This window comes from Pseudochaenichthys georgianus, chromosome 21 (genome assembly GCF_902827115.2).
Source record: "Pseudochaenichthys georgianus chromosome 21, fPseGeo1.2, whole genome shotgun sequence".
In the NCBI taxonomy this organism is placed as follows: Eukaryota; Metazoa; Chordata; class Actinopteri; order Perciformes; family Channichthyidae; genus Pseudochaenichthys; species Pseudochaenichthys georgianus.
Window position 1 is genome coordinate 6,652,460 of NC_047523.1, and position 16,241 is coordinate 6,668,700.

The 16,241-nt window shown below is 40.1% G+C and overlaps 1 protein-coding gene across 1 annotated transcript; it reads right to left on the bottom strand.

Moving 5' to 3' along the window:
- Nucleotides 1-1,408: 1,408 nt before the first annotated feature.
- LOC117466555 (lanosterol synthase-like) lies at nucleotides 1,409-14,763 on the bottom strand. Its single transcript, XM_034109870.2, has 21 exons — nucleotides 14,692-14,763; nucleotides 13,902-14,040; nucleotides 13,002-13,110; nucleotides 12,530-12,651; nucleotides 12,114-12,210; nucleotides 11,256-11,391; nucleotides 10,598-10,706; nucleotides 9,813-9,931; nucleotides 9,538-9,635; nucleotides 9,353-9,380; nucleotides 8,944-9,000; nucleotides 8,482-8,553; nucleotides 8,331-8,381; nucleotides 8,071-8,220; nucleotides 6,599-6,695; nucleotides 5,837-5,942; nucleotides 4,600-4,665; nucleotides 4,431-4,511; nucleotides 4,128-4,298; nucleotides 2,784-2,862; nucleotides 1,409-2,640 (listed from the first exon to the last, which is right to left on the bottom strand). Exons 1-21 carry the CDS (start codon nucleotides 14,722-14,724, stop codon nucleotides 2,503-2,505), a joined length of 2,058 nt encoding a protein of 685 aa, XP_033965761.1. The 5' UTR covers nucleotides 14,725-14,763; the 3' UTR covers nucleotides 1,409-2,502.
- Nucleotides 14,764-16,241: the final 1,478 nt, after the last annotated feature.

A 16,241-nucleotide genomic window follows, 5' to 3' on the forward strand; every position in this document is an offset into this window, starting at 1 on the left:
AGCTCTCTGTCTACCGGGCCATTTTCGTTCCTACCCTCACCTATGGTCATCAAGGATGGGTCATGACCGAAAGAACGAGATCACGGATACAAGCGGTCGAGATGGGTTTTCTCCGCAGGGTGGCTGGTGTCTCCCTTAGGGATAAGGTGAGAAGTTCGGTCATCCGGGAGGGACTCGGAGTTGAACCACTCCTCCTTCGCGTCGAAAGGAGCCAGTTGAGGTGGTTCGGGCACCTAGTTAGGATGCCACCTGGGCGCCTCCCTAGGGAGGTGTTCCAGGCACGTCCAGCTGGGAAGAGACCAAGGGGTAGACCTAGGACCAGGTGGAGGGATTATATCTCTTCGCTGGCCTGGGAGCGCCTTGGGATCCCCCAGTCAGAGCTGGTTAATGTGGCCAGGGAAAGGAACGTTTGGGGCTCTCTGCTGGAACTGCTACCCCGCGACCCGACCACAGATAAGCGGGAGAAGATGGATGGATGGATGGTTGGGGCTGGATCAGGATCATTGACAATCATTTCTTTATCACAAGTTATATGGTCGATTTAAGTGAAGCATTTCTGGCTATGATAGATATTGGTCATCCAATGTTGAAGGAAGTTGAAAGTGGAAAGAAGTTGATACCCATATTTTATATGAACCTTAAGTATAGGGAAATGTTTATTCTAAAATATGTAAAAGTTTGAAGAGAGAGAGGTGGTGTTTGTACTGCCACAGCCCAGCTAATAATACTGAGTGGGATAATGATGGATTTGATAAGCCTTCATGAGTTGGATGGATTTGGGTAATGAAGAGAAGAGATGTATAGGTATAGTGGAAGGTTGTCTGTATAAAGGATGTTTTGTTTAGATTCCTGTGGATTCATTGGTGAAAGGTATGAAATCCTCACCGATTGGATACATTCAAAGAAACCACAAACTGCTAACTGAAGCCATGTCTGTTATCAGTGGCTGCAGAGCACTCTTTTCCGCGAAACAGTCTCCCGGTGGCTGTGAGTGAAAGCCTATGAAACGTTTTCTCATTCCCGTCAGGTTGAAAATATTCTACTACTCTACTATAAAACAGATAAAGACTGCGGCTGTTATGTTAATAAAAGTCAGTGAAGCAAGAACATTCACCACTAGAGGAACCAGGTATTACGAGATATGATGGGCTAAATCATTATCATGCCAATTTCAGTAGATGTCATGCAACACAACATCTATAAGAATTTGGTTGATAATGATAGTTCCTTTGTTTTGTTTTAACTTTTTTATGTTTTAAAGGTTGGCATATCCTACACCATGTACCTTGTACTCTTGAAGAGCCACAGATAGGCTTAAAAGAGGTTCAGAAAGTCACACTTTCACTCAGCTGACAAACATTGGAAATCAACTGATCCACTCTGTGATATCAAATGTGTAATCGAGAAAAGGACATAGGAAAAAGGTGTGGGAGGTGAATCAAAACATTTTCATCACAATCTGTTTTTGAAATAACAGTGGCATAACCAGTTACATAGATTTGTCATCCTCCAGCTGTTGTGACAAGGATGACCAACATTGTGTCACCCTTCACTGCAGCTACACAACGGAAAACTCGCCCACGCTATTTGATGACTGCCGTTATGTAAGATTACATTGAGAACATTGACACACGCGCACGTATTCATTTGTATCAAAACATTCCTCACAAGCTAACTAGGTGTGTCACGGATGGGAAAGTGGTCAAAGGGCAACTCATTTGCTCTTCACAGAATACATAAGGGTTTGAAATGGCAGAGTAGCCTATACATTAGAAACAGAGAAGACATTCTTTAAGGGCTCTGTTGAGGTGACGCAATGCACACATTAAAGTTAAAGAACCAGACTGAAATGCTTCCTTCACTAAAAGAAAAAAAAGGTTCTGCTCTGTCAACCTACTCACTACTTAAAACATCGCTGTCACACTCAAAACATCAATACAATTAAAAAACATTGATCAGCTACATGCGTTCTGAGGAATTGCTCAAATATCCATACAGTGTATGCACTACAGTTTGATAATGTTCTTAGCACAAACAACAAAATATCACATGGTCGAGCACATTCATTGAGAACACATCAAGTCATGATTATACTATAGTAGAAAAAGTATTTATTCTCAATGGAAATGCTGGGAAGTGGCAGGGATTTCAGGCAACATAGACCTACAGGTTCAAAGCACATCCTTGGATAGCAGCAGGCTATTACAACACGATTGTAGGGAGTCCCTGTTGGAAAAGCATTGCTGGAATGTCAACACAGAAAGTAATTAAAAGATTGAAATGTGTTTCTGTTTCCTTATCAGATAGATTAAACTCTGAGAACACAGCAGAAGTTTTCAAACGTCAATGAAGGTGAGAAATGGGCATAAAACCTATAGGCTGACAAATAAAACGACCATTTTCAATGATGGTCTGAACTTCATGGCTGTTGTGGTATTTGCTTTCAAGGCATTCAGTTTTCTTATTGTGGCACATAGTCGGATACGTTTTAAATACAATTATTCACAGCTTGAACTTTCCAGCCAATGGACTGCTGGGATAAAGTGTTGAGAAGCGGCCGAGGGTCCAGACTGTGAAGACGTTTCTGTAGGAGGTGTAGCTGATGGCACAGCTCTTGTTGAACACACCTGCAATATTCTCCTGGAGAGGACAATAAAAAAACATAATAAACGTCTCATTATATTTCATTCTTTCATGGATTGATTTGTTATGAGTTGTGATATTACTGGTATAAGCTTAGTGAAAGCAGTGTATATGAAGATGTATGTGACTCATTGACCCACCTGTGGCCAGTCTCCATTGGGCAGCTGGTTGTCAATCAGAAGCTGCACTCCTCTCTCAATGGCCCGCCTATCGGGATGCCTGGTTATGCACACAAGAGGGTTGAAATGAATGACTTTTGTTTGGATTCAGTTCAATTTGATTACATTTGACTATTGACTGAAAGTTCTGTTTTGTAGCATAGCACATTAAAGAGCACAGCATGCATGCAATCAAAGGCAACACCTAATAAACAAAAGCAAAACCAATCAAAGAAGAGTTGAATTTCACTTATTTGAAGATGGCAGATGAGAAAGGAAAAACTGGGGTTTATTCATTTTTTTTATCGTGCAGGAATGCTGATATAAAAAAAGGATAATTCTGAATAAGATCTGATCCATTTTAAATTGATCATTAACCGTTAACTAGCAAGATAAGTGCAGAGTTGAGTTGCCGTTGTTGAAGTGCCTAAAAAACCCACGGCTGCAAATATCACCCATCTGGGGTTCCTCAAGGCTCTATTTCTGGACCTGTGTTCTTTTATTTGCTGCCACTTGAAAAGTCCTCAGAAAACACAGGATTATTTGTCTTAGCTATGCTGATGATACACAACTTTACTTGTCTGTATTACTAAATAATATCAGCCCTAAAGATTTCCTGGTTAAATGCATTTATCAGAGCAAACGATCCAGAGAGAGATTTGCCTAATTACTCATTAACTAATTATCAGCGCTAGATGTCAAGTTCCTAGGAAAAAGTTTCAGATCTGAATTGGCATTCTGAATTTCACATCAGTAATGCTACAAAAAGGTATTTTTTAACACCTTAGAAATATTGCTAACATTCAACTGTTTCTCTCCCAGACAGAAACTGAGAGAGTAGATAACTGGTTTGGTCACTTTCTGGCCTTTCTAAGTTATCTATACATAGGTTTCAGATCTTGCAGAATGCAGCAGCAAGTTTAATAACTAAGACCAGAAACATTTCACCTATCCTAATTTCTTTTCATTGGTTTTCCCTCAACTTTAGAATAGATGTTAAGATCCTTTTATATTAGTGTTCAAACCACTGGATGGACTAGTGCCTGAATACTTTTAGCATTTAGTGTCTATGGACCTCGCCTCCAGAATAACTACATTTTGAGACATATCTTTTTTCCATAGCATTCTCTTATTCTTAATACACTAAACATATCTCAATGGGATTTTTTACCTGGATAAATAAAGGCTACAAACAAACAAATATTGTAATCGTATCTATCCTACCCCTTACTGTGCTATGTGAATTGTACTGTGGTATTTTCCACACACTGTATACATGCGGTTACAGCGTAACCACCAAGCCTCTGAGTTGTCACGCTGCTTTACCCGACAGCCATGAGGCCTAACAAAGCCCAGCAGGTGTTGTGGATCTGGGCACTGCTGCTCTGGACGTAGCACCGCTGCTCGCATGATTCAAAGTCCTCCCCCCAGCCTCCGTCTGTCATCTGCCGGTCCAGCAGGAACTGACAAGCCTTCTGCACCTCCTCGCACACATGGCTGGAAACAGAGGCACAGCAGGGTGATTAAGTATGTAGATAAGAGAGGATGGATGTCACAATGTCAGGTGAAGGAGCACAGTGTGGCTGTTTGTTAAAGTGATACTAATTGTTCAGTGTTTGGGAAACGTACTCATCCTGATAGACGTGACCCATACAGGCAAAGGCTTCAAGGCCGAACCATATTCCATATGTGAAGCACACTCCCCAGGACCTAAGAATAAGCAAATCATTTATTTCATTAAACATGAACAGTCAATTAGTTAGGATATCCCGTAGTAAAAAAGGAATTGTAGTCTCACCCTTCCCATGATCCATCAGGCCTCTGCACCTTCCTGCAGTACTCCAGTCCTTCTCGTAGAGTGGACCTGAGAAACAAATCAATAAACAACAGAGATCTTGCCCCTCTCATACTGAGTTTCAAAGATTCCTCTGAAACTTAAACAGGAGAATTGATTTTGAAGAATGTGCTTGTGTGAGCATATCTTTTTTCCCAGTATAATGGATCTCTGCCTTGTTTTTAAATCACTTTCAGACTTATGAACTGAATTTAGCCATCTTAGTTTGAAGCTTTTTACAAGTTAATGTATGTTTTACTCATTCTGTCCGATGAGAAGGGTAGCTTTGTACCGGTATTGAGGATACAAATCTAATTCATGGATATTATGTTGGTGATACATACAGTATATGATAATATCATGTAACTAATTGTGCCTCTTAAAGGTGGGGAAGGTAAGTTTGAGAAACCGGCTCGAGATACACTTTTTGTTATATTCCATGGAGTACTCTTAACATCCCGATAGCAATGAATATCCATAAAAAAATGTATCTGTGGAAGCCGTGGCGCTGTAAAAAGCACGACCAATCATTTTAGCCGGCCCGGCTAAAGTAACTGGATGGCCTACCTGCCTGTCAGCCTTCCATCGGGGCACAAACTTATCTCGTGCCCTCATTGGTCGTGTGCGCGTTCGTGTGTGTTGGAGGAGGGGCTCTGTGAGGAAGTGGCAGATTTGTTCCGGCTGTGTAATTTCAACTTCTAGCGCACTCGAGCCGGTTTCTCTAAAATTACCTACCCCACCTTTAAATGTAGAATTATGGTTGCAGACTCGTATTTCCTTCAAAACGCACAATAAACAAAGTTAAAGATGAATTTGACAGATTGGATTTCTATTACTTCTTTTTTTCTGTAGATATGGTGCTAATATCTTATTTTCAATATGTTGTGCAAGTCAAGCATTTATGAGGAACTGAGTAAATAAAATGGATAAAGTATGTGTGTAGAATGTAATTAAAAAATGTAAGTATATTGTATTTTATTTAATAGTAAGTAGGCCTATGACAGTGTTCTGTATACTTCATATTGTTTACTCTGAAGACACTAGAGATATTTACAATTCTAATGTTGATATGTATGTATTTACTGTTTATGTTTATTTATATTTTATTATATTTTCAACTCCTGTGCAATGCTCTGTAACAAAACAGTTCCTCAACTTGGGATCAATCAAGCTTGTCCCATTCCATCTTCTATCAGTATACCTCATCTCCTCTGCACGGTGTTCTGGGTAGGCCTTCTGGAAGTGCCTGAGAGCCTGCATCACTGCAGAGGTACACTCCACATAGGTGTAATCGATCATGATGTCACCTGTGTGGGAGGCGAGAACACGCAGAGCTGCTTAAAACATCCCATTTCACAACACTCACTGCATCCTCCTTTAAACATCTCTTTAAAATGCCATTACATTGCACCATATCAGCAGGGCACGGGAAAGGTGTGAACAGATTTGGGATGTTGAAAGGGGATGGAAATGTCACGTTTAAATGTGGCTTGCTGTTTGTTCCCATGTTTCACATCTGCATATTTGCAGGTTGTGTAACCACGGAGGAGTTCATAGGCACCATGACGCTGTTATGACGCAAACCTTCTTTGTGTTTCCAAGAACTCTGTGACCTTTAACGTCTTTCCTTGTGAATCGCCAAACAATGGATTTATAATGATATCAAATCTAATCGATAGAGTTGTTTTTCTTTTAAGCCTGAACATGTCTTGCGGTTAACATATGGGTTCAGAGAGTATGAATCAGAATCTGTACCGCAACGAGGACATTTACATTATAACAACAGCAGGAGTATAGTGCAGATAAAGTCAAGAGAATAGACTTGCATACTAAAACAGCATTTATAAAAAAAGGGACGATATCAAATGATAGAAATAGCTGGTAGTGTTAACTACATACGGAACAGACTGTAAGTAAACATGTGAATGACCCAAGGTATATTGCACATGAGCAGCAGACCTACCGAACACCTCGGAGGGGTTGAGCAGCTCCAGCAGCCTCCCTCCTCTCTTAGTTTCATACGTGGCAAATCCTCCGTCAGAGTTTCTCATGCTCAGCAGCTTCAAGGAGGAGATAGACAAATGGTGAAGGAGCTGTGATACGCTAACATCGCAGAAGAAACATTTACAAATCCTTCTCGTCATTGTAATGAATTGAATGATTAAAGAACTCCCTGAAATGGACCTCACCGTTTCTTAACCTTGATTAAGGTCAATACATAATGCACCTTAGCTGAGCATCTGTCTGCCTGCCTCAATCCTGTTATTGTGTCCTCACTCTGCTAGTGTATGACACAAGCTAACAGGTGGGGTAGGTTAAGGTAAGTAGCTAGCATTTCAGCTAATTCATTGCTTTACCTTCTAACCTTTGAACATTCTAAATAAACCTGTCTATCCATATGTTTGCTGTTATCTTACTGTTGGAGCCAATTTGCTTTGGGTTGTGCACGGGGTTGGTCTATGTGTGTGTGAATTCGTACTCATCACGGGAGGTAAGTAACCTATATATGTGGGCACGGTGATCAGCTGGGATGGGAGGTTAGGGAGCCACGCGTTTTTCAACCGCGTTGACCGTGATTGTTTGTGTCTGAGTGTGTGCGTGGTCGTTATGTTTTAAACAATATTTCAGATACGTGACGTGAGTCTTAAAAGAACATTTTAACTGTGGTCAAGTAAATAAAGCATTACAAATGACGTCATGGTGCACTGAGTCTCAAGATATATTCATATTGGAATTGGCACCAGTGCAGTATCTTCAAGTTATTCACACCTAATGTATATTATGGTGTTGTTTATGCCTCAGGCAGCACAAGTCTGGACGCTGCATGGTGGTAACACCTCTGCCTGCCTATCTGCCATGTTAACAGTGTCTTTAGTTTCGGTATAGCATTGTGTGGGTCTGGGTGAACCCTGACTACTATCATGCAGTATGTGTCCCGTGAGTTAGGAGGTAGAGCTGTCTTCCGTTAATTGGAAGTGTAAGGTGGGGCCTCTTCTTCCTCCAGAGTCTATATGAACGTGTTAATGCTGACTTGTATATGGAGAGCACTTTTAGGGATTGTAAAGACTGGAACCATTTTAGATAAATGTGGCCCATGTGCCAAGAGTTATAATGGATTTAATTTATCATCATCTCCAGAATGCAGATGAATTCATTCATTATGTTAAACAAGTGAGATACTGTCAGGATTGCAAAACGACAGTTCACAGAAGCATGCACCTGGCTGCACTGAGTTCACCTTCAACACAATGAGAAACAGTTACCTCACACTCTGCATAGCTTCACACATAATGTTAGAGATGACAGTGGTATTAATTAATGGGAAGAAAATGCGTATTGATCAGTGTTACCAAAAGATACATTATTTTTCTTTTTAGACAACACTAGCAATAAGACTTAAGGAATGAATGAGTGATGGATGGACTGCAGACGCACCACATTGACAGCATCACACAGGCGCTCTGAGGGGAGTGGCTGGCTGATGGAGGGGCAGAGCTCCTGCAGCAGCATCACTGACTTCAGACCCTCCGCGGTGCAGTCAGCCACGATCCAGCCACAGTCCCGGGTACTGAAGGGGAAACCGCCCTGATGAAGAACAACAAAGGGATAACACTTGTTGCACACACATGCCAACAGGCTAGGAAATTCACTTTTGTCAGAGGCCATTCTTGCTGTCTTTTCACGTGTTATAATACCTTGTTCATCTGTCTGTAGTACTTCTGATACTCTGCAGGATTTTCAGGTATCTGTTAAAAGCGGAAGTCAATTGAATTCATATGAACACGTTTTTAAGCAGGAAAACAACTTAAATCAGCACGAGCATGTGTTTAATGATGTTGGTGGCACCTGTGTGACGGTGAGAAACTGATGCGCATCTCGGAGGCACCCGGCTAACGCGGAGTCCTTCTGGGCTCCTGCCTGAGAATCCCCAATAAACAACTCATTATAGTCAGATACTGCTTTAGGAAACACCTCAACAAGGTCTGCATGACAAATTGACCAAAGATCTAGTATTTATTGTGATATTTAAATGTTCAGAAATACGAGTTGTAAGTGCAGTTTGTTTGTTTCTGGCTCAGAAAGTTGCCGTGACAACAACGTTCTGCTTTACCAGGGAATTGTATATCTATGAAAAATGACACGAGGGATCCCACTGGGCCCAACGCAGTTTTAGTCAAGTGGTGCATGTTTGTCTAGGCCATCCAGAAACATGTTTTGATGTTGTCTTAATTGCTCTGGTTATACATAGTTATCTTCTGTCCCTAGCTTTTATTGTGGTACACATTCTACTACTTCAAGGTGTGTTACCTCAAGGAAGGCCTGTACAGCAAAACAAGTATCCCAGAGTTGAGATCCGTTGGTCCCCTACGCAAGAGAAAAAGGAGAAAGTGGTCAAACGCTCAAGTTAAACTTGAACTAAAACTATTTCTGCAGGATAAAACACAAAGTATGGAACCAGCAAGTAAATAAAAAGAAAGTAATTGAAGGGTAAAAAGTTGATTTGAGTTTTAACAATGTTTTAAGTCCATCCATATGTTTCCATCAATCAACTGACTAACCGGCTAAGCAGTATTTTTACCAAGAGCTCCCACTGAGCGGCTCAACCGTTCCTAAACATGAGCATTCATCTCGAGACACCCGTATCATTGGACTCAATACAGCTTCAAAACTAACCCTCACTCCCAATATAGAAAAGGAACAGAACACTAACTCTCACCTGCATTTTCATTCCATCTAATCCCAACCTGGAACACAGAGAATGTAATGTTAGTTTTTAGGGATCGGACAGTTTTTAATATAACATTTATAGGCATACACATAAACACCTTATTCTGATCAGCTGTGGAACAGAAGTGTGTTTAGTGAGTAAAACAGTTCTAAGAGATGGACTGACTGACTGACCAAAGGTAGTCTGGGATCCGAGACACATGCTCCTGAAAGACCGGAGAGGAGGGCCCGTCCACATACCAGCGAACCAGCATGTTGATGGTCTTGGAGATCTGAAGACAACAATGAAATACTCCATTTTCACCCCCTCTATCTCTTTTGAAATGTCAGCTCATAAACGGTGATCCGAACACTATTAGAAATAAGTTAGTGTTTTTGATCCTGTGTCAAGCATACACATATCTAATACTCTATGCAATCTGTGTTTGGTGTATCTGTGTATACACTACCGGTCCAATGCTGATGCACTTGGTGAAACGGTCGTCGGCCTCGATGTGTTCATACAGTTCTTTGACAGCCTTTTCTCTCAGCACGGTGCTGTGATGGGCTTCATACACATTCAGCACCACTGCAGGGACAGAGTCACACGGTTAGGGGGTCATTTACAGAGCAACTCCCATTAAAAACACTTCCTCATTTATCAGTCTGAAAACACATCTTGTTGCCAGGAATATGCCAAATATTTTCATTCCCTGTATTATTACTAACTTGAGTGCATTGCTTAGCTCGGCAATATAATAAGGAATCATTCTGTAAATGTTCATTGTTATGCGGATGAACTATATTTATCCATCAAGCCTGATAATCCAATCATCAAAATAAAATTCAAGGCTGCCTCACGGACTTGAGGGGGTCGTATCGTCATACTGATATTCTGTACAAACTGTGAAGTCCACTGAGACAAATGTAACATTGTGATATTGGGCTATAAATAAACATCGATCGATTGACTGAGATGCAAGTGAGAAGAATTTAACATCTGGTAATCTATTTTCTAAGTCTGATATCAATTGTATTTATGGCTGTGGTGGAAAGTAAAAAGGTGCTAAAGTAGGTTACTAAAGTTTGTACTTTAGTCTTTTTTTAAATTATTTTATTTGTATTTATTTATTTGTATTCCTTTTATGCTAAAAAGTGTTGAATCAGCTACCCATGGTAGTTTTAATGGAAAAGGGTCATTGCGTGCTTGTGTAGGCGTTGGTTTATTATTGCTGCCCAGTGTGATGACGCTTACTGTAGGCGACGTCGAGCAGCGTGCTGTGAGGGGTGTACATGTCACATGATGCCACATTGTTCCTCTGAGCAGGCCAGTTGATGGTGGCATAGTCCTGGACATAAAGCTCCTAGAAAAGACAACGAGCAATTTGTTTGTATATGTGAATAAACATATTGCGAGTGTACATATATTTCTTGTGATCATCTTACTGTATATCTAAATAAAAAGTGGTTTATATCTTATTTCACACCAAGACAGTCTAAATAACTGTTTGAGTGTCAACTCAAAAGAAGTCCTTAGAATAAAGAAAGCCTTATCACATCTTTCAGAGGCAGGATTTTGAAAATATGCGAACAATGAGCCACAGGAACTGTTTTGTTCCACTTTGTTTTGTCATGGTTTTCTTGCGTAGCATAAATAAACCGCATCCGCATTTCGTTAAGTAACCCTGTCTTACAGAATGACAGAGAAGGATCCTTTAATCCTTGTATAAAGACACGTTCGCACTGTAAGTACTGACAACAACAACAACATGACATGATATACTTTTACTACCATTGAAACAAAAAGTCACTTGTAAATTATTGAATACCTTAACTAACTAAATACATTTGCAACAATTGTGCTGACATTTGAATAATGATAGAGCCCCCTGGTGGAGGAGAAGGGTCTGCACCTGTCGGAGGCTGAGGACCAGCGGGTCCTCCTCTGCAGACAGCCTCACAGCGTAGCAGTAGCTCATGGGGAGGTACACCTGGCGGCAGTGACACCACAGGGTGGAGGGGTGGGCAGGCATCCAAGAGGGGAACAGCCTGAGACAGATTACATCATTAAAACGATCGGAAGGTTGCGAGTTCAAATCCTGCCTGGAACACCACCACTAGTGTGCCCTTGAGTAAGGCACTTAGCCCTCGGTTACTCCGGGGAGAATGTCCCTGTAAGTGGTCATTGCAAGTCGCTCTGGAATAAGGCGTCTGCTAAAGGCCTAAATTGTAAATTATATTTCTGGGAGAATAAACCCCACAGATCCTCAACTCCGGTGTTTCACTCACTAACAACGCAACAGAGCAACAAGAACGTTGTCTAGTAGCCATGAACTCGCTTGTAAACTTTGTCACCCCACGGTTTAAATGAGAAACAAAAAGGACCCTTTCTTCTCCACTTCTTTGATAGTATGTCTCCACCTGCTGACAAACCTGTACACTGTTTGTGATATATTTTGATCATTATTTAAAAAAAACGTTTTAATGTGTTTTGCAACCTGTAAATATGTCAAAACAAATGCATCCCTTTATGGCTACAGCCCTTTCTTAGGGGAGCATGTGTTTTTTGATGTGAAATAACGGTAGTATTTTGTGTGATATGTTGCATTATTTTGTCTGCATGAAGAACGGAGATGAAGAGAGGATGCAATTTTCAGTGAATGAAATCTCCTTTTATTGTTTAGCGACAGAAAAGTATTTACTCCAACCTGAACTGTCACCTTAGCATGCCTGGTGGGTATGAGAGGACATTATGGGATGCTAGAACTCACCACATCTCTGGCAGCAGTGTGTTCATTCCTTCCCAACTGTACACATTTAAAATGGCCAACCAGAATTTACCCCATGAGGGAATCCCCACAGCGCCACCTGTAGAAAAATAAAAAACCTTCAGTATTCAACTACCAACATAAATAACTGACATGGTTAATAGCAGTCTATCAATATGAGTTTTACAATGGCTGCTGGCTATACTGTGTATTGCTCAAATATAGTTACTGTATTCCAAATTATTTTTTGCCTCTTTTAAAATACGACAATTCAATAATAACCAATGAGACATAAAATAGCTATGGACTGCATTTATATAACTATTTGTCCAGTCTCTGAGATGTACAAATATAAAGATATAATTATATATGAGACGATAACTGACATTGTGTTTTTAGGGATGATTCCCACTTCCCACCTTTGCTGTGCAGGTTGTTCCTGGCTCGAATCATGTCTGGATCATCAGGCTCTACTCCCAGAATCCTGAGTGAGATGTAGCTCAGCGCTGTGCCAAACACAGTGGACTTATCTTCAATGTGTCTGAAACAAAACACATCAACAATAATACATATATTTCAGAGAGTCTAACCATGAATTGTAGAGCTTTGTCTCAGCAGTGGGAAAGAATGGGCACTTCCTGTAACAGTTTATTAACAAGTATGTGCAAAAGCTTATATAAAAACATTATATTTCACGATGAAGACAGACCCTATAATGGAAAGTGACAGACTATGATAGATTATTGACACAATTCCCCTTTAATGAAATGGTACTAGGCAAAGCGCAATACCCTTTGCCCAACTGCAGTTCACTGACACGTGACCTCATGCTGAAGTAAAGCACTTGAATGAGATGGCATGTCAAATGCATATATAGATATTTGTACTTACAGACCCCAGCCTCCGTCTGCTAGCTGCACAGAGCGCAGGTACCTCACCATCTCTTTCTGCCAGGCAGAGGGCAGAGGGATCTTAGCAATATGGCAGGTGATCAGGAGACCTGAGCACAGACATGAACATCAATACAGTGACGGAGAGACACACAAGAACACAAACACAGGTGTCATAAAATCACCTGCTGCATTTTATTTAGTGTTATAACGTAACAAAAACATATCCTCTGATATATTTTCTAAGTATGATTCTTAATCGTTTTTTTCTCTCCTTTTTATTTAGAGCAGATAAAAACATCCATATGTTTGTTGTTGTAACACTTATTTCAACCACTAGAGGCTTAAGAGCACCACTATCCTGTATTCTAAATAGGAATACAAACTTTAATGTTTCCCTATTTGAAGATGAATCCAGATTAAAATACCTTCTAGACAAAAAGTATAATTACTGCTGTAATGAAATTACTATTTTCACTGACAGATGAAATATTAACAGAAAATGTTTAACATGCTAATCACAAAGTACGTTTGGGGATCAGACTTGGAAAATTGATCACCAGAATCAGAATTTGGACAGTTGCTTCATTTAAGAATACAATAAAATATTAAAACAAACATAATCAAATAAAGTAAAAATGTATAATAAGAGATATTTGTCATCATTACATCATTACATACCACACAGATAATTTCTTTTTTACAATGTGTTCTATCATTTTCAAAAATCATCTCCCCTGATGTCCTCAGTTTTCTGTCTGGCACATAACAAGATTACAAGGCCACATGATAAACACTGTGGCTTTAACTGAAATGTATCTCTTACAGGAAAAGTCACAGGAAAGCTGCTGAAGAGAAAAGTGTCACATATAGGGACCTGGAGGACGACGATTTGGTTTACCTGGCAGAAGGAAAAGGGGTCCGCCGTAGTCCCCCGCCCAGTGACCGTCCTCGGCCTGCAGCTGGCTGTAGAAGTGCATTCCTTTCAGAGCGGCCTCTACAGCCGTGTGGGCAGCCGGGGACTCGGACACAAACTGACTCTGCGGAGAAGAACACCTGAATTAACACCAGTTTCAAGCGATACATTTCAGGGGTCTTTCAACCACTTTGGCAGCTATTGACAGGAACCAATACAAGTTGTTATTCTATCTAGTACTGTTTTGGTACGAAAACAAGGAAGCTCTCAGAAGTCTACTCGTTCCTTGCTTGCTTGTGAAGGACATCTCCAGGGCTACACCTGAATTCATAAGCTATTTCAACTAGGGCTGCACCACATTTATACACATGTTATCAATATGGACATGTACAATATCCAAATCTCAGGATCTGCAATATTTGCTAAAGGCAAAATATGTAAACATCTTCTTAAAAGAACACACAACACATCATTTTAATATATTTATCAAAAAATAATGGGTAGAATGTTTCAGAAATGATAACTTCCTATTGTATATAGCAGATCAAAAATAATTGCATTTAGTTATTTTTTACAACTGGTGCAGCTCTAATTAAAATGTTTCATTGTCACTGTATACTACCATATTTGAGTGTCTCTGTTGTATACTGTTGTAGAAACTGTCAAGAAATAATCAACCTAAATGAACCCAGAGTGCAATGCACAACGCATAACAATCACAAACCCAGCAGCCTTTCGTGCCATTAAAACAAGAAAATAAATATTCAAAGTCTACCGTGTCCAGGCCTAGAGAATGTGCCTCCAGCATGGTCTGCTCTCTGTCGGGGGGGGTCCTGGTCTTCCACTAGTGCCATGTCTGCCGGCCCCCCACACTACTCAGCCTCCAGCGGCTCAGGTCAGTGGCTGGCTCCGTCCTGTACGGCCCCCCCCTCCTCCGCAGGTGCCTAACAGATAACAGGAAACATTTAATGATGGACTATCTAACGGTTTAGTATACTACTAGATTCTTCTACTATATTTATTAGTTTAACGTCTCACTAAATACAAATGGTTACTCTAATGCTGTGATATATGATGTATTTTCCTGGTTTTAAAAGCTGCATTAACCTTTTCCTGAAATTACCGTTTGGTAACCTGTTTTATTATTGACTTTGACCCACTTAATCATTTCATCCAAATTACTAATTATTATTTATCAAACCTTTTTTGTGAAAAATTTAGTGAAAGTATCAAAGGTCAACCCCTAACATTTAGTCACAATACACATTTGGTCAGATACATCATGATACTTGATTTGTGTTATCTCCTTACCTACTGCACTCAGCTAGTCATCAGAGTAAATATAGATGTGTTTCATAACTTTGTACACATCATGTCTGATACAATATCAAAAGCGTGTTTGAACCTATATACAAGCTTACAATTGGCCTGTATTGTATTGCTGTATTTGAAGTGTTGAATAATTTGATGTTGCATTATATTGCATTATTAGAAGTGGGAATCTTCACACTGTTTTAAACATAACTTAAGTCAGTGATCTGTTGGACAATACAGGTATGAGATCCTGTCAGATGGAACAAGCAATTAAACATAAAGGAACATTGGCATGCCATGTAAGCAGCTATACTTTTGCAGCTGGTAACAATTAATCATATCGGCTACTATATTATATCATATAACTACATAACATAGATTTTTTTAATAAGCAGAATAAAAAGTATATATATATTTCCCACTTAAGAGAGTAAAAAAAGTAGCATCAATTATATGTACTCTTTTCCACTTCTGCATTGAAAATATGCAGTGCATTTTCCAACTAGTTGAGGAAAAAGCACAACTAACGTCGGGTTGTCCAATTCTGAGTTATTCTTTTCATGAGAGAATTACTTCATGGTCATTTCGGCCATTTGGACACGAGCCAACTAACTGCATTATTTGCTTTAAAGAACGCGCTCATCCAGGGAAAGATCCTCAGTGATAGAAAAAACGATACAACATTTTACAGCACTGTGGTATCTACGATTTAGTCTTTCATACTAAGCTAACAGGTTCTGTCAAGCTGTTGACCCTCCATCCCTTTCAAAACGCAAGTAGTTTCGGCGACACTATCTATTAAATAAAACTAAAATACTTACGTTCCCTCCGTCATGTTTGACAGTAGAATTGAATCCTCCGCTGAACTTTATAAATGAACTTATTTTCAGGTGCTCTGGAAAGCTCTGCCCATTTTGCACTTTCATGGGAAATGTAGTGCTTTGTAGAGACGATAGGTTACCGTTCTGTTCATTTCACACTTCACTTCCCAGAGGCCCTCGCGGTGCCATC

What these genes read in the sequence shown, in the direction of transcription:
- LOC117466555 (XM_034109870.2), bottom strand. Translation starts at nt 14,724, where the DNA reads ATGCTGGAGGCACATTCTCTAGGCCTGGACACG. An exon ending in ATTCTCTAGGCCTGGACACG is followed by an intron (nt 14,041 to 14,691) that starts GTAGACTTTGAA and finishes TCTTCTCCGCAG; the next exon opens with AGTCAGTTTGTGTCCGAGTC. An exon ending in CTGTACAGGCCTTCCTTGAG is followed by an intron (nt 8,554 to 8,943) that starts GTAACACACCTT and finishes GGGGATTCTCAG; the next exon opens with GCAGGAGCCCAGAAGGACTC.